An 18,682-nucleotide genomic window follows, 5' to 3' on the forward strand; every position below is an offset into this window, starting at 1 on the left:
ATAAATTTTCAATTTTGCCAATTACGGTTCAAGTTCTGGAAACAACTTTTTGAGTAAAAAATAAGGTAAATATGTGTACAATACACCAAAATGGTGGGACCCCTTCTCAGACCCTACGTATGCGTGAGCTTTAATGTATCGGATTGCCCTTTTTACTAGTTTGAATGTATGCACTAGAAAATAGTTAATTAGTCCGATATGAAATTTTCATACGAAGAGAGTAATAAAAGACGTATGACAAATCATTCTTTGGGAAGGAATGCATGGTAAGGGAAAAATGTAGAGTACTCCTATCATGCTATTTACTCCCTCCAGTTCTTTTTATAAGATACATTTGATTCAACAAAATTTGATGTATTTGGTTTAAATTTGAACCAAATACATCAACTTGTTGACCTAAATGTATCTTATAAAAAAGACAGAAGGAGATATCATGCGTAATATCATTTATAGCAACTCATATTGACTTTCATGCAAAATTTTCACATCATTATCTATTACCTCCGTCTCCCTAAATAATCTTGGGATTTGTATTTGTCACTTTTGCTAAGTTTTTTTTTTCTTTCAATTAACATATTGACCGCGTTAATTATTATCAACATATTTGTAATTATGTTGCAATTTTTTTTATGCAATCTGAAAATAAATAGCATGATAGGAGTAAAAACTAAACTTATTATCTCTTCTAAAGGATAAATTTGTAAAACAATAATTAATTTGGTGGGTGTATGTTGGGTCAAGTGAGGGAACTTCATTAGACTGGATTATCACATTAAACTAAGAACAATCACAAGTGAGATTGAACCATGAGGGGGAGTCTCGCTAAGTTGAATCGCCACGTCTTCACATTGGCTTAAAAGCCTCATTAGGTTAGAGTTTGATATTTCCTTGATTAGTAAAGAGAGGTTTGATTCCTTGCTACTTCTATATAACTTGCTCTTTTTTGGATTTGAATTGGATACAGTTGAAATCTCATGCATTCTCATAGTATTTGTCATATGTGCATCGATAGCAACACCGGGTTTTAAGATCATATTTTAGAGATCCTTTTTTAAAAAGAGTTGCACGTTTTTTAAACTTTCACTCTTGATTTTAAATGATCATAAGTGGATGTATTAACAACATGAATGAATGACATTCTGACCACATACTATACAAATCTTGTTTTTTGTTAACATATTAGAAATACGATTTTTCCACCAGGTAACAAATATTCTTTAATATCCATCAGAGAATCTATGAGGTACACAAGGTGATGTTTCTCCTTCCAACTAAATTTTCTCCACATGAAAGAGTTGAGAATCAAACTCATGACCACTTACTTAAGGAGATCAAATCTCTTAACTTTAACTAATATATTGTTGGTCATACTATCCAAAGCTGTCTTCTTCTTTTTTCATTTTTTTAATATATAACCGAAATGATTTCGTAGTTAGGCATTGATTTGGCTAATGACACTCACTCAAATCATAAGTGTTTTTTGTCATAAATTTTCCAATTTTAACAAATACAAATTTTAATATATTCAATAGAATATGGTTAATTATGTTGATGTGTCACATTTCCCCTCCAACAGGATTATCTGATCTCTTATATTCAAACTCTGTGGGAACCTGATTCCGTAGACTTTAGTCTTTTCTTTTTTTGTTAGCTTTGTACCAAAAAAAATTTATGTTGATGTGCATATTTTCATACAAAAAGAAAAATAATGAAAAACGTATACGTGTATACAAGTCATGCTTTGGATGAGAATATATATCATATAATGTAACTATGAATGACGAGGTTGAGTTCAACTTCACTTGCTTGATAATGCACGAGTTTAAGAGATGAGGAAATTCTTCACAAAAATAATTAGTTAGTCAATTGACACAATGTCTCCATGAGTATGACTTAATTAACATGGACAATGCATTGTTATATGCAGGAGTTCGGGTTAAAACTTAAAACACTTCACTTTATTCAACTTAAAAAGTGAATTATAACTATTAAACTACTTGACCAAAAAAAATCCAAGTTGATACTGTTGTGAATTCGGACAAAATCACACCAATGAATAACAAAGATGTGTGGAGCAAAGGAAGTGGTAATCAATAGATAAAGTGTCTCCAAGCAACAACAACAAAAACAGATCTAAATCTAAGTGTAGAGCAACACCACAAGCATAATCAAAGCAATAAAGATAAGCAATGAAAGAAAGGAACAAACACACCAAGATGGTAACCCAGTTCGGTCCAATATGACCTACTCTGGGGGAGAGAGCAGCCCTCCAATCCACTAAGATGAAAGTGATACAAATGGGTTACAAGAAATTAGCTTAAAAGCTCACAAAAGAACAAGACCTAATTTCTACCCATTTTCATGTCACCCACACTCACAATGAATCCTAAGAGAAAACACAAAAGGAAGCTTTTGATCCTTCCAATGGTGAAATCTCACTACCCAAGGTGTTTACAATGTTTCCCAACCCAAGAGATCCTCACTACAAAGACACTCAACCCTAAAGTTACCTCCTTTGTAATCCAAGTTTCTCTCTCTTCAAGCTCTCCTTCAAAATCTGCAAAGAAACACTTATATAGCAGTCTTCAGCTGTCCAAATCGTGTCACGTTTGTCCAAATCGTGACACGTTTGATACGTACGACCCAAGGTACGACCAACCTTATCCTGAAAACGTGCCCAGCAAGCCGAAAATCGTGTCACGTTTTCCCAAAATCGTGCCACGATTATACACCAGCAAAACATGCTTTCGGCATAGCCAAAATCGTGACACGTTGATGAAATCGTGTCACGATTTCTCTGTTTCTCAAAACCACAAATTTGAAGCCAAAACAACAGATACCATATATACAACATTAAATGGGGTAATAGTCACTTTGGTCCTTGATATTGTAATGAGTAGTCAAAATAGTCTTTCAATTTATCAAAACTTCAAAATAGTCCTTAATTATGCATTTTGTTAGTCAAAATAGTCTTTGATGTTAAAATATTTAATTAATATTGTCAAATTTGTCCTTCAATATACTTACTTATTGTCATATTAGTCCTTATAAGTACATGTTTATTGTCATTTTAGTCCCTATATGAAAAGAGTTATTGTGAGCATTGAAAGGTTATTTTAGTGTCAAAGATTATTCTGACTAACATAATGCACAATCAAGGACTATTTTAAAATTTTGATACAATAAAGAACTAAAATAACTAATCATTACACATTCAGGACCAAATGACTATTACCCCAACATTAAATGATTGGATTGAGTTCAACGTATTATAGGTATCGTTTTAGCGCAATCTATCGCGTTGGGTTTTGTCTTTGTCTCTATTGCAAGTATGGTCATATTCAACAGCAACCTCAATTCAGAACTAATCATTACACATTCAGGACCAAATGACTATTACCCCAACATTAAATGATTGGATTGAGTTCAACGTATTATAGGTATCGTTTTAGCGCAATCTATCGCGTTGGGTTTTGTCTTTGTCTCTATTGCAAGTATGGTCATATTCAACAGCAACCTCAATTCAGCACTGTGTTTGCGATTGCAAGTGTAGTCTTTTTCAATACCAATTGAATTTACCACTTTTTTAGTTGAAACCAGAAGTTCATAATTAATTTATTCAGACACTAAGATCTATTTAAGAATTGAGATCTCCTAACACATGCTATTAGGATCGAACACCGAGTAACTATCAAGAGATTTAACTATTTACTAACCGTGTTACACTGTATTGGTTGAATAAATTCAACACGTACATTTGAATAAACTTCCTTACACACGCATATATTTGGTCAAAAAAAGAGTCTTTTACACTTGTATTATCTTTGCTCAACTCATTGTTAACTAATATAAGTGTATGTTTGGGATCCTGGTCAAGTTTTAACTAAAAAACAAGATTTTTTTTCTTTCTTTCTAATCCACCATACTTAGGGTTTTTGACCCCTAGTAGGTGTCGCAAGGTATACCACGACATAGGTCTTTTGGATCCTCTATGAAACTAATTATCAAGTTGGCAACAAAACATTTGTATTTTTTTTTTTAGATTTCTTTTTTACTAAAGTAACTATCTTTCAAGTAGACAACTCTAAAAATATATATATTGAATGTGAAATAACGAAAACTAATGAATTTTAAATATTTATATTTTCCAGATTATTGATGGTGGATTTGCTGAAATCACTATGATCTTCATTATTTTAGCAAATCTAGTGAACATGCACTAAAATTATTGTTTTAAGGGTGAGTAGGTTACCAACTAAAATTATTGATCATACTAGTTTATTTTGTACAAAAAAATACATGATTTGTCTCATATTAATTGTCATATTTGCAAAAGAAATATCATTTTAATTGATTATTTTTTCAATTCTACATTTTAATTAATAGTATGTGCGTTACCCTCGAGTTATTTTTTTCAATAACTATCTTTATCTCTTATTTATCATATATATATATTTAAATAGTCAAATTAATATATGTGTAGATAGAGAGATTACTACTTTATGCCACTCATAAGTCCTTGGACAATAAGCCAAGGCAATCAAAACTTAACTTTCAGATTACAAGACCACCCAAAGGTACGAGGGGACATGGTTTTTAATGTTTGCTCTACAAAGTAGAGAATGGGCCAGGCTAAAATAAACACGAAGTAGGTGATGCACCCATAGGTTGGGGGCAAGCAAGCTAACTGACAGCTGATATGAATACATCTATTATTCTCATAACTCATTTCATTATTTCATGGCTTAAAGTTTAACCGATGCAATATAACAGCACCAACTCAGTTTGGTGAAATAATAATTATCTCAATATTGATTAATTCACTTATATATCTACTCAATGCTAAAGTAACCTATTTTTCAACCACAAAGTTGGATGCAAGTGATTAATACACTCTACCTAAAGAAACAAACTAGGCTTATATCCGAGTTTAATTCATAGTGATGAAATAATTTGTCGTCAATCTTTACTTCTCAGTAATATAAATCAATTCAGAGATCATTTTTTGCTGTAATTTTTTGACAGCACAAATACCGTTGTATAGATATTATTTAAAAATTGTAAACCTAGTGATATAAGTATTTTAGACCGTTTAAAAAGTATATTTTAGACTACTCACAATATCTTACCCTAAAACTGTCAAAAAAGCATCTCACTCTATAGATGTCAACGCCATAACCTGAACCCACAATAGGAGTATTATTTACGACTACAAATCATGTAATGCATTATTTGGAGGGTGTTTGTGGGGTTTGATTTGATTTTGAAGTTAAAAGTCATCTGAACTACGAGATAAAAAAAAGCATGTCATTTGGTTTGGAATTCGGCTGGTTTTTTAAAAAAATCAAACCAAACAAATGTGATTTAAGTTGGTTTGGTTTTTGCGATACAGTACGCAACTACAACACTGCTGATAGGATCACTTTTAATATTAAAGCAACATGGAAAAGTTGCTGAAACTACAAGCAACAATAGAATCCTCATTTTGCTGGTAGCACTAGCAGCCATTGAAATGATATGATGCATGTGAGATATATAAGATAGCAGTGACAGGAAAAACAAAGTAAAATAAGGTGAAAGAACAAAACCTAAAATTTGTTTCCTTTCTCATGAAATTACTGACATACCAATTTCATCCCATATGAAACATTAGAAAGCAAACTAATGAATGGGTTTTCTGAGCGAGTGTTTGGGACTTTGGGTTGAGTGAATGTTTTTTAGGGAGTTTGATATGAGTGACAAGAGTTTAGTTGAGCTAAAGTCAGTGTTTCTCTAAGTCTACGGTTCGATTCACATCGCACAACTTATATTAAATACACCACTCCAGCCTTTGTTATTGAAGATAGATTAATATGGAAGGCTGAGAAAAATGGTAAGTATTATGTTAGTAATACACATTGTCTTCTTAGTTGCATCTATCGGGCGTTGGAGCTCAATCTCGAAGCTAAAAGCCCCTCCCAAGATAATTTTTTTTTAATGGCGAGTGTTCGGATGGTGTTTCCCGACCAGAGCCCGTCTTAGCATATATGTGTTATTGGTGTGTCCTAGTGCTACCCAAGTTTGACGTGGTGTGAATCTTTAGGACAAAATTGATAGAACTCTTCAACAAAATTAGAACATAGATGTCGTGATTTTTAATCTTTTGCACCAACTTCCTCCGGTTCAAAGTGAGCTTTTTTTTTGCCACAGTTATGTGGAGCTTGTGGAAGTGTAGGAACTTGAAACTTTGGCAACAACATGATAAAACGAGTTTGCAGGCAGTCGAGCGCACATCTCCTTAATGAATGGAGAGCAGCCCAAAATATCAGGTCCCGAACCCCGGCAAGTTCTAGCAATGACCAACAAGGGTCGAGCAGCAGTGGCTTGGTGACATGAACGAAACCAGAAATTGGTAAACATGTAACATAGATGCCTCGTTCTCGTCGTCATCTAATATGATGGGTATTGGCATATGTTTAAGAGATTATGCAGGTGAGTTCGTTATTGCTTAAACTGATTGTTTCTCTCTATGTGATGTTGATGTGGGAGACTGGTGGGTTACACACGACGTTGACTTGGTTAGCAAACTTTCAGTTTGATAAGGTTGATTTTACTCTAAACTCTAAGAAGGTCGTTGATTAGTTTATATCCGATATAAGAGATAATAATGAATTCGATTGTATTATATCTGCTTGTAAACGAGGATTTTAAAATATTTTAAAGGATTTGTATATATATATAGGTCGTTGATTAGTTTATATCCGATATAAGAGATAATAATGAATTCGATTGTATTATATCTGCTTGTAAACGAGGATTTTAAAATATTTTAAAGGATTTGTATATATATTTTCAAGTTCAACTGATATAATATTTTCTTAAAGAAAAACCATCTATAGGGGGTAATATTTCTTTTTAAAAAAATGAAATTACTATTTACCACAACAACCAGAAAGAATGAAATGACCATAACAACCTCAAGAAGAAAAAGATATTACAGTGAATTGAATTTTCTTCACAGACACTTCATCGTTCGTGGCAGTACCCAAAGACGACCAGAAAAATCATAAATCGCAGTTTCAGTTTAACTCATTTAGCGTTAAAATAAACAATCGAATTGAATTAGATTGAGATCATCATCATCGAAGAAGAAGAAGAAGAAGATGGAATATTTAGGGATTGATTTAAGCTGTGCAATTGGATCTCTTCGTAACGGAAACATTCCTGAAAAAGATTGCTTGCTTCCTCTCATTTCCAAACTCCTCGGTTACGCCATCGTCGCCGCTTCCACCACCGTCAAACTCCCTCAGGCACCAACTCTCCTCTTCTCTCAATTTACCGTTTTTCGTTATCGTTTAACTAATTTCTCTTCTCTCAATTATCGATTGAGGAAAAAGAACTTAATTATGAGATTTTGATAGTTTGTTATGCACATGCAATACTTAATTTTGTAATTGAATTGTTATAGCTCAGCTCTTTATTAGTGTTGTATTCATTAGTTTCCAAGGAAATCTTCATTTGTTAATAAGCATGTTTTGTTTTGTTCGGTAAATGTTGATTTAAGTGTGATTAGTGTCATTTTGGTCAAAAGGGAGTAGAATTTTAACCTAGAAAGTTAGAGTTCGGTCGTATACGGCGAAAGAATGTAAACAAGTTAGATAAATTTAAGTAAAAGTGAGTTGAATAATTAATTTGAGGCTGAAAGTTACATTTGGAGGCATAAACTCCAAATTTGAGCTTCAAGTCATGATTAATTTTGGAGGCAAAATCAATTTTATATTTCTAGAATTACTTTGTCTTTTGCAGAAATGTATCAATTTTGTACTTCTAGAGTTACTCACTCTGTATTTTGTGAAAATGAATGCAAATACGCACTTAATGTCTGCACACTTTGAAATTCAACTAGAGTTTGTAATTGCGTTGATATTGTTAAGCGCAGATTTTGAAAATTTTGAAGCATCAAAGTGTGAGAGGACTTAGTATGTTGTCGTTTGAGCTTGAAGTTGTTGGATATACCATAGCACTGGCTTACTGTCTTCACAAAGGCCTTCCCTTTTCGGCTTATGGAGAATTGTTGTTTCTTTTGATCCAAGGTGTGTGCTAATGTTTTGTAATTTTCATTTTGCTTATTCTTTTGTCAGTATATGTTTTTCATCATTCTTCCATTCAATCATTATGTTATATCATGCACTTTTAAACGGGATTGAGGGGAGAGTTGAATGAGAATGATTTGTAGCTAAAATGTTGACTGAAAAAGGAATAGAATAAACAAAGATAATACGACAAAACAAAAGAAAGGCAAATTTTGGGTGTTTTATTGGAATGCTAACCGCTTGAGTTGTTTGGCAGTAAAGTGCCAAGAAAAGCACGAGCCAAGTGTCTTGGTGGATGAGTAGACATGCTAGAAAAGATAAGAAATGAAATGAATGAATATATTTGAGAAAAATGGGGATATTAGTACTAGCAACAAACAAATTAAAATTTCTCACATAAGACAATTCGGTAGTCATGTGAAAAAAGACCAATAGAGATCCCAATAAGGATAGTTGATCATGTGGACATTAGTAGTCCAATAAACAGAGGTAGAGGTGGACCAAGTAAACTCTTAAAGGAAACAAAGGTTTTTAATTCAAATGGTCTTTCTGCTATCAACTGTAGTAAAATTTAATAATTTTAATTTGAAATTTCTTAGAGATGTAGGCTGCATGGCCATGTAATCTGAAAGGTGTTAGCTTCTATAAAAGTTAAACCAAATTTACACCTCAGCCTTGATATGAGATCATTGATTTTTTTCCTGGTTTGTTACACCGCAAGAACTGGCCCATTGACTGTGTTTGGGTATTTCTTTTTCAAGCATTCTCTCTATTCTTACTTGGTGGAATCGTATATATATACTACTTTGTCATGTGTATTCTGTTGATGATTTTGACTAATTTTACATGCTGAATTGCTGATATTCCTAATTGCTCATTAAACATAGGCTGTAGATCATGCTCTATATTTTGTTAGATATATCTTACTCTTCCATTTACGTGAATTTGTCTAACTTACTTCGTCCTCTCCGTTTCTGATACAGCTCTTGTATTGGTTGCCATAATCTACTACTATTCTCAACCTATTAGTACAATCACATGGATTCGGCCATTGATGTATCCTACTTGCTTGCTGAAGCACTAATTTTCATTCTCATATTATGCAATTTAATCAAATATTCTCGATCATTTCCTTGATAAATTGGTTTTCAGATATTGTGCTGTAGCACCCACAATCTTAGCTGGTAAAATTGATCCTGTCCTCTTTGAGGCCTTGTATGTGAGTAATAACTTTATGTTCAATATGTATTTACTTATGCTGTTGAAATTTTTCTCCTATTGTATCTGCAGTATTCATCTGTCAATTCATGGTGTCGAATGTTTTAGCTTTTGTTTTATAATAATTAGTAATCTATGTTCTCTATGGCCAATATTATTTCATGCAAATATGATCTTTTGCAGGCATCGCAACATGCAATATTTCTGTGTGCAAGGATCCCACAAATATTCCAAAACTTTTCTGTAAGTGGAAACATGAAGGGCTGTTCTGTATTCATGCTATATTGTGTTGGAGAAAACACTTAGTTGTCATGAAATTTATAAACTTATTTGTTTTCTAGTTTTTACATACATACATGATACTTGATTCTCCGGTCAGAATGGCTACTTTTTCCCTTTAAAGCAACTGGTAAATAAGTTATTTTGTTGTGTAGTTAATGATGATCTACTTGAAACTAGTAAGATACATGGTTGTCAAACTTTGGAGTTAACAAATACAATCATACAAGTTTCCAGCCCAGTATTAAAATTGAGCTAACTTGCTAAAAAAATTGTTTTATGTAAATTTGGGTAGACTCGCATAGATTCCCAAATGAAACGATGATAAGGCTCCACAGTGCACAAAACTTCAATCTCACCTATTGTGGGTTGTAGCACTAAACTCCACGAATATACAACGTGAACCATCTGTAAAGGAGGTGAATGATGTTGTATTGAGTCTCAACCCCATAGCTCCCAGCATAAACGTAGTGAATAAGAGAAAACATAAACAAACCCATCTTTGCAAGTTCACAATAATCCAACTGGCCAACAAGGTCAATGCCCTGATGAGCTGAGAGTCTGAAACCTAGCTCTACTGAGATAAATCTAGCTCCAACTAGGGGAATTCGGTCCCATCATTATTTGTCTTGGTAATTTTGAATGTTTGTCAATTTGTACGTTAATTTTGAACTTAGTACACTCTTTTGCATCCTGAATTGTCAAAATATCTTGTAATTTGTGAATTTGTCCATCATTTTTGAATTGGTCTGGTCTGGTCATGTGGTTAGAGTATTTATTAGAAGGTTGAATAACTACTATGTACATACTGTTAAATTATGTTTTTAATATTGTGATAGATGCTTTAAAATTTATTTTTGTATTAAGTAAACCCTTCCAAATTTACAAATTGAGTCTATGTATATTTCATGAGTTTGCGTAGACCCTTGAGTTTGACAACATTGATTACATGACAAACATGGTTTCTATGTATGCCGTGTTGCCATTCTATCTGTATTTTGAGGAAAACTAGGAGCTTGTATTCCTCTTGTAATGATAGGCCAGAATCCTGTCAATCCTGTCAACTTTGTTAATGTGGATATGCTGAATTTTTCATATTTTGCCTCAATGTTCGTTTTAGATTTTTTTACAAAATGTTTCAACTAATGAAGTATGTCAGCAATTTGTTTTTCACCATTCTTATTTGTCACTGGTAACTCTGGTTTGAGCAGAATAAAAGTACAGGGGAGCTCAGCTTCTTAACTTCTTTTATGAACTTTGGAGGCTCAATGGGTAAGCCAGTAGATCTTTAATACAACTTAGGTTACATTACAGTTTTCATTTGTTGGAATGGATTACTAATTTATTTGCTTATATTTGCTGCAGTTAGAGTATTCACCACCATCCAAGAAAATGCCCCAAAAAGCGGTATCCTTTCTTCTTAATTTGTTTTCACCGTCATTTCTCTTGTTTTGGTCATTGTCATCCGTGAATATTAGATCAGTTTTTGGTCTTAATACTAATAGTTGTGCTTAAGAAAGTAAGGACCTATTCTATTTTTGTGTATAGAAACATTTATTTGTTTTAAAAACCAAAATATGTTCGCAGGATGTCCCTCCCTATCTCAATTTTTCTGCAGAAAAATGGAACCAATTTGAAAATATATTCCCTATTTGCCTCTTTTTTTATTCTCATTTTGTGGTATTGTGTTCATGAAATTGCTATCTTCACCTATTCTTTGCTTGATAACTTTGTTTCCATCTCACTGAAGTTACCTACTCTTATGTGCAAGACAAGTGGGTCCTTCACCCCTCGTGAAATTACACTTTTTTTTGTGAACTTTTTAGAAATTAAGTTTGAGAAATCCCAACAATACGAGGTTCTTTTTCCCTATGTTCTATGGGTTCTTTCTCCGTAACTGTTTGTGATTGTAGACCAAAAGGTGTTTTAGATGTCCGGGATAAATAAGAACTATCTGATTTTCATACTTTGATTTATATTTTTGGGGAATAGTTTTCATGCTTTGTTATTGGCAATTGAAAAAGATAGTAGATATTGTTACTTTGTTTACATCAGAACAAGAGCTGTTTGGATTAGATTTCTGCAGAAGCTGATGGGAAAAAACCACATTCCAATTCACTTTTTACCAAATCAAAGAATTGTAGCCTCGGTCAACCTTAAGTTTAAGAGCCTTCCCAATGCCATAACAGACAGGCACATTTTGTGATTTTGGAAAACTGGTTCTAACAATTATTTTCCCATTCGCATTCCCCCTTTCTATGAAACTGTTCTTAAATCTGCCTTTGAAAATTAGAAGACAAAACTAATCCGACTACTATTTGTGGTTGAAGGGTAGAGTGAAACACTTTGTATTGAGTGTTAGGATTTGGATACTCATCTTTTTTTGGTAGAAAATTTAAATTGTAGTTTTGGGAGGGGGGAGAGAGAAGCATTTCTATTGCAAGATCTATGATCCCCTATACCAGAAAACATAGATCGCTATTTAAGGGAATTTGTGTATTTCCCTCTCTAAGAAAGGAAACTCATTTTCCTAAGGATGAGTCTATTGAGAGCTTTACCTCCTGTTCATTAGTTTGCTACAGAGATGCTTAATAATTATCTTCATCAAGTCACATTCATATACAGGTCACTTGGATGATCTAATGAATATGATAGTAGATCACTTGAGAACTCAAGCTCTCTATAGACGTGCTTTTCTTTATCCTTATGAAGCAGAAAACCTGAAGTTCATTTTTTCATGCTTATATATACCTGTTGTAAATGTTCTGCGATGTAAACTGTAAAGCCGTAATATGTGCTTAGAAAATGGTTATTTCTAAGCAGTTTGCTTTTCAAGTTTGTTACCACTATTGAAAGCCACTTTAATAATCACATTGTTCCTATCATTTTGTTGAGGAAATTGAACATATTCTACCAAGTTTTTATTGTTCCATTATTTCAAAACAAACTTTTGGGGTTGTGTCTGCTTAGGGATCTGGCAATTTTAATTAGCAAACCTATTTTTTTGGAAAATTATGTCATCCATCTCTTGACTTACAAAGTTCTGGGTACATTTCAGTCTTTTTGACATTTATGTGTATACAGTACATTTATTCTCTTACTGTTAATTGTGACCGTTTCCTTAATTCTATTGAAGTTCTACTGGGCTATGGAATTGGTGTTGCAACGAATTTTACAATCTTGAGTCAGATAGTGATGTACCAAAAGCCTCAGGCTGCGAAAGAGAAGAAAGTTAAATAGAAGAACTATATGGAGTTGTCCATATTCCTTCATCCTGTTCAACTCTCAACAGGTGCTGCTGCGTGCACAGGCGATACACAGAATTTTATCATTCTTAAATTAACCCACTGAATTTTACGGATTTTCATGTGCTGATGGGTGGACCATTTTATGATAGCCAAGGGTGCATAAGAAACAGGTGTATGTTGTCATTTTATTTTAGAACCTGTAATTCTTATGCTTGATTATTTTGTCGTTGTCTATCACACGATAATTTTTTAAAGTATCTTATCGTTGTTGATTCTCTTTATATGGTCATGTGATTTATTACTCATTCAAGCTAGTTGGTCCTTGTGGGATGAATCGATTTAGCAATATATATGCATGCATCTGTTCTTGATGAAGTGATAACAGAGCAGAACGAAGAGCTTTTAGTTGGGCTCATAATAAAGGTAATTTTTCATTCGCATGCTTACAAGTGAGAAACTTTTTGTGGGAAGGAAAAAATGTCATATCGTTGTGAAATTATATTCTTATCATAATTTACTAGAATTTTGGTGAATTCATAATTTTTTTTTTTAGTATTTAGAAAAATAATCATATTTTTAGAATATCAAACTGAATCAAACAATAATTTTTTGGAAATCAGTGCATTTTTCAAGAAGAAAATAAAAACTTGGCCTCTTAAATTAGGAAAACGAATTTGGATCTGTCAAAATTTGCAAGCATTAAGCGAGGAATGAATATGCAATGATCTCAATTTTTATTTTTATTTTTATTTTAAGGAAAAACTTAATCTCAATATTACTTGTTCGAAATGCAAAAATATTCTATGAATATTCTACTGCGATCAAAGAGGGATACATCACCACCAAAAAACAAAGGGATTATTTCAAATTCCCTAGCATCAGACCTATTGATATCCTCATCATCAGAAGGATGCAGGTTTGCGAGCAATATGCTTTTATTTTGAAGGAGCAAGGAGACAAAAGATTGGACAATTTGCATCCATTTTCGTGTGTTAGACTCAATTTACTAAAGCCAAAACAAGAGCTGTACTATGTTAATTTTAACAATCAAATTTGTAATTGAAAATGCTCAACTCTTTACTCAAAACATGTCATATCACAATCGACGTGTATATCACAATTGTGACTGAGTCAATAGTGACCGAGTCAAATGTACAAGAGATCTTTTGTTGCCTCTCAAAGTTCAAATGTACAAAAAATCTTTTGTTGCCTCTCAAAGCATCTCCAATGGAGAACCCTTAACAAGTCCCTCAAGAAGAGCTTAAATTTAAAATATGTATCTAAATGAAAACCAAGAACAGCTTAAAATTAAAAGATTTGTCTAAATGAATTTATGTGAAAAACTTAATCCAGTTGTATAAAAATAAATACAAACGAGGATAGAAAAAATTAAAGATAATAAAATATAAATGAGGTTAATTATGAGTTATTTAAATGCAATCGCCATTGGAGTAAAAACAGGTCGAGTTTGCTTAAATTTTTGGGTCAATGTCCTTAAAGAGTTAGTTAAGCAATCCATTTAATTCCTCACTATTAAAGATCCTTTCAAGAGTCTACACATTTGAATGTAACATGCACCCAATATATAACCTGAAAAACAAATATCTTCGGCCATTGACTACCAAACATCTGATACAATGCTATAGTTTGATGAAACATAGATACAACAATCATAAATCATACAAAAACCATACAACCTTAACCTCTGATCCTATACACACTGTTGTTTCCAGTCCTTCAAATCTTGGAATCCAGTCAAGAGTCGAATCAAACAAACAATGTAAAATCTACGCAGGATGAGTGAGAGGAAAAATGTCATTTGACACTTCAACCGTGAAGATTCAATTCAAAATTCAAAAGGCAATAAACATCACACGGCATAAATATCAAATGTTAAGTACAACATATAGAAAATCAAATGATACAGGACAATAATAATATTGAAAAATGGTCAAAAGACAACAAGCTTCCTTATGCTCTTGTCTCTAACCATGGCGGGCACTAGTGCTACCACCTGACCATCTTCTCAAAGTGCTAGCCACAATTTTCCTCCCGGACAGTAGCCCTAACCTTTGCTTGAATGAACTCGATCGAACAGTACTTCTCGATGCAATATTTGCCGATGTAGATGCCGCGGAGCCGGGCATTGCAGGAAATTCAATCCCATTCTCTTGTGCTCCACCATCACTAGCACTAGCATCTTGAAGTTCTGCTTCAACCGCGTCCAGATTCACAGCTACAGAAACCCTAGTGTGCCTCAACCAATCCCCACCTTCAGGTGTAACACCCTTACACTTCTTGACCTTCACTTTCACCAAATTGGGACACCCATTTGCCAAAGCTTCCATCCCAAGATCAGAAACAGGACAACTCTTGATGCAAAGTTTCTTCAAAGCCAAACACTTTGCAGCAATGCAAGATATCTCAGGATCACCAACAGTATCACTTGCACACAAAGCCAATCTCTCTAGATTCGGGCAATTCGATGCCAACATTTCCAAACTCACTCTCGTAGGGTTAACACCAATAAGCACCAATTCTTGCAAATTAGGGCAAAACTTTGCAACCGCAATTAACCCTTCATCGCCAATCCGATTTGCCTTCCATCCATCAATATGTAGCTTCCTTAACAACTTACATCTTTCTGCTATCGCAACAAGTCCCATATCAGTACACTCGGGTGTCTTAACAAGATGCAAAATCTCCAAATTCGAACAATTCGAAATAGCTTGCAATCCAATATCACTAATCTGAAGCCTCTCAAAATGAACCTCAACAATCATACTCGCCACTCTTTCAGCCATAAGCGTAAAAAGCGTATCCCAATCACCGGAACATCGAAATAGCTTCAAAGTCTTCAAATTCTTAGCACCTAAAATCAACGAACCAAAACACTGTCCATTATAAAGTTCCTTCAAACAAATCGTCTTCAACGACGCAGCGGCCACACCCGGTCCAATCGGCTCAGCCACCGCAGTCTCAGCAATTCCCCTAAGCCGCTTCACCGACAATTCCTCGAGCGCAGCGCAATTTTCAAGCACCGCGTTCATACCTTTAGATCCAAAAGTACAAGATCCACACGATAATTTTCTCAAACCCTTACAATTCTTAGCAAAAGCTTCCATTCCAGCATCCGTAAGTTCGCGACACGCGCGGAGCTTAAGGCGCGTGAGATTAGGACAACGCTCGGAGATTATCACAAGCGCTTCATCTCTAATACTCGCAGATCTACGATCACACTTCAACGCTAATTTCGTCACTGAATCAAATCGATTAAACAGAGAAGGAATTACCGGAAGAAGATCAAACTTCGCGTTCAACGAAAGCCGTTGACGACTCTGTCCTTCAACGTGAAGCCACCGCCGGCAAACGAGTGAACACTGATTCCGATCAGAGGGATTCAACGACTGAAACACAATCGCTAAACATTCATCAGGTAGATCTGATATATAATCGGAGTTTCCGATTCCGTCGTTACCGTCACCGTCAACCGGATCTGCAACATCGTCACCGTCGTCGGTGGAGATCATCGGAGAAACCAAGGCGGTGGATCTGTTGGTTTTGGTAGATCGGTTGCCTGCACTTTCCCGGCGGTTGGTTCCGGTGACCGTGGAAGCTGCTTGGCCCATCCACGGCTGATATTGAACTATCGGTGAAATGAACGGTTAAGATTGAAAGATGCTCGTTTCTTAACAGAAACTATAACTGTGTGAGTTTCATCATCTTTGTATTGTTTTTTTGGATTTCAGAGACTGAAAATGCGGATTTGAAATGAATGTTGAATTTGATTAATTTTTTTTGGTTGGGTTGTGTTTGGTGTGAGACTCGATATAGATGGAGAATGTGATTGGGTGTGGGTGAGTTCATTGGGTTATCATGGGGGTGTTTATTGGTTTTGCGACACGTGGAAGTAAGATGGAAGGTGCAGGCCGTTGTGGTGAAGGTTGATAGGGACTGGAAGTAGAGGACACGACGGAACGGAAGTCATGAAAGAAAAGTGGACTTCTACTTTGCTTTGTCTTCTTTAGGATAATGCTAACTAATGTTTGAGTGTCCTTTAAAAAATTTAAAGGGAAATGATAACTTGTGCCTTTAAGATACTTCTTTCGACTTTTAATACATGATCTATTTGACAATATACATTATTGACTTTTTTTTGGTAACAAAAGGGAAGAAAAAAAAAAACTAAAAAGGACCCATACTAGGGTCGAACAAACTCAACACCCCTGGCATCTGCTAAGAGGATAGAGGTCATATCAGGAGGGGCTTCATTCAAAATAACAAAGCTACTACCACTAAGAGCACCCTTTTTAGCTAGAAAATCAGCTGCAGCGTTACCCTCACGCAAAGTATGTCGTAAACTAACCACCCAATCTCTACGAAGAAGGTGTTTAATAGCCATGACTAAATTTCCATATTTGTGATGAACATTAAAATCCTTTTGGATGAGGTCAACAACAATAGTTGAATCAGAGAGACACACCACATGCTTAAATCCAGTATCCCAACACAACTTCAAACCATGGTATAAACCCAAAATCTCAGCATGGAGGATGCAAGGTCTACTAATTTTTCCAAAGAAACCATGCAAAAAGGAACCTGTATGATCACGAATAAGACCACCAAAACCTCCCAAGTTGGAATCAAGGAACACACTGCCATCAACATTAAGAGCTACTGAATCCATACTTTGACCATATTTTTTTACTAATTCACAAAAATAAATAATACTCCATCCGTTTCAAAATGAGTGTCGTTTTAGGTGTTTACACACATATTAAGAAATGCAATGATTAAAAGAAAGAGAATGATTATTTTACCAAATTATCCTTATTAACTATTGATTAGTTTTAAAAGTAATACTTTGGAAGTAGTGTGTTGAGTATTAATTGGAGGGTACAATTGAAAAGAAAAAGTTATTATTGCATTGGAAACTGAAAGTGACATTCATTTTGAAACAATTTTTTTTGGCTAAAACAACACTCATTTTGAAACGGATGGAGTATCATGTAAGATGTTGGATTCGTCTCTATGAATATTTTTAAAATATTAAATTTTCATAATTTTTTTTAGTAGAGAATTAAAGATATCAAAGATAAAACATATGCATTGGTACGTGTGTCAGAGTCAACTAGGTCATCTAATATGAGACGGAGAAAATAGTTTATTGGAATGTATGCATTACATTTAATCTTTAACTTTTTAATGAATTGAATGCACAAAATTTTAGAGAATATTTATTCTTTTGGATTTCTTAACATGTGTCATAAGGGCACAAGTTAACACTACCCAAATTTAAATGGTGAAAATTATTTGTTGTATTGAAAGTTGAAATATTTGTTTTTTTAATTTAAATTTTTTAAAGAGTGTTTCGGTTACTCATTAACAAGACCTTTTACTTTATTTTACTTATTGAGAACGTCAATAGAATGAAATGAAAGATGAGATAGTTTGTCTTTGCTCTAGTCTTAAATACTCTCGTCGTTCATTTTTAAATGTTGTTTGATTATGGATTTAGCGTTTTAATTTAACTGTCGTTTTTCATATTTTAAAGGTATGATTTGTCACTTATACCATTTCTCAATTACTCTTATCTTTTTCAATAAAACTAATTAATGTTATCTATTTTTTTTAGAAAAATTAATGTTATCTATTTGAAAAACTAAAGTTTGTTATTCTTAGACAAGGTTTGTTTTTTATTTTTATTTTTATTTTTTTTTTGAAAAAAAGTTTGTTTTTTTTGTTATCTTCAGCATTCAAAACTATGTTCTAGTGTGTAAATCTAGTATTGATCGAAACCATAGTTGAATCCTTAATTTTGATTAAAGGAACTGGAGGAAAGTTAATTTTTCTTAACTTTTGATT

General features: G+C 33.9%; 2 protein-coding genes across 2 annotated transcripts; one reads left to right on the forward strand and one right to left on the reverse strand.

Moving 5' to 3' along the window:
- Nucleotides 1–7,034: 7,034 nt before the first annotated feature.
- On the forward strand, nt 7,035–13,098 carry LOC146952082 (Mannose-P-dolichol utilization defect 1 protein). Its single transcript, XM_085741057.1, has 8 exons — nt 7,035–7,289; nt 7,919–8,072; nt 9,056–9,128; nt 9,225–9,291; nt 9,474–9,533; nt 10,781–10,841; nt 10,935–10,976; nt 12,706–13,098. The coding sequence occupies exons 1-8, from the start codon at nt 7,143–7,145 to the stop codon at nt 12,807–12,809; spliced, it is 708 nt and encodes a 235-aa protein (XP_085597183.1). The 5' UTR covers nt 7,035–7,142; the 3' UTR covers nt 12,810–13,098.
- Nucleotides 13,099–14,403: 1,305 nt separating this feature from the next.
- Nucleotides 14,404–16,859, reverse strand: LOC146952083 (F-box protein At1g47056-like). The gene has a single exon (XM_085741058.1). It carries the CDS (start codon nt 16,444–16,446, stop codon nt 14,803–14,805), a length of 1,644 nt encoding a protein of 547 aa, XP_085597184.1. The 5' UTR covers nt 16,447–16,859; the 3' UTR covers nt 14,404–14,802.
- Between the last annotated feature and the right edge of the window lie 1,823 nt (nt 16,860–18,682).

This window comes from Medicago sativa, chromosome 1 (genome assembly GCF_051527215.1).
Source record: "Medicago sativa cultivar Bolivia chromosome 1, Bolivia_mono, whole genome shotgun sequence".
Taxonomy (NCBI): Eukaryota; Viridiplantae; Streptophyta; class Magnoliopsida; order Fabales; family Fabaceae; genus Medicago; species Medicago sativa.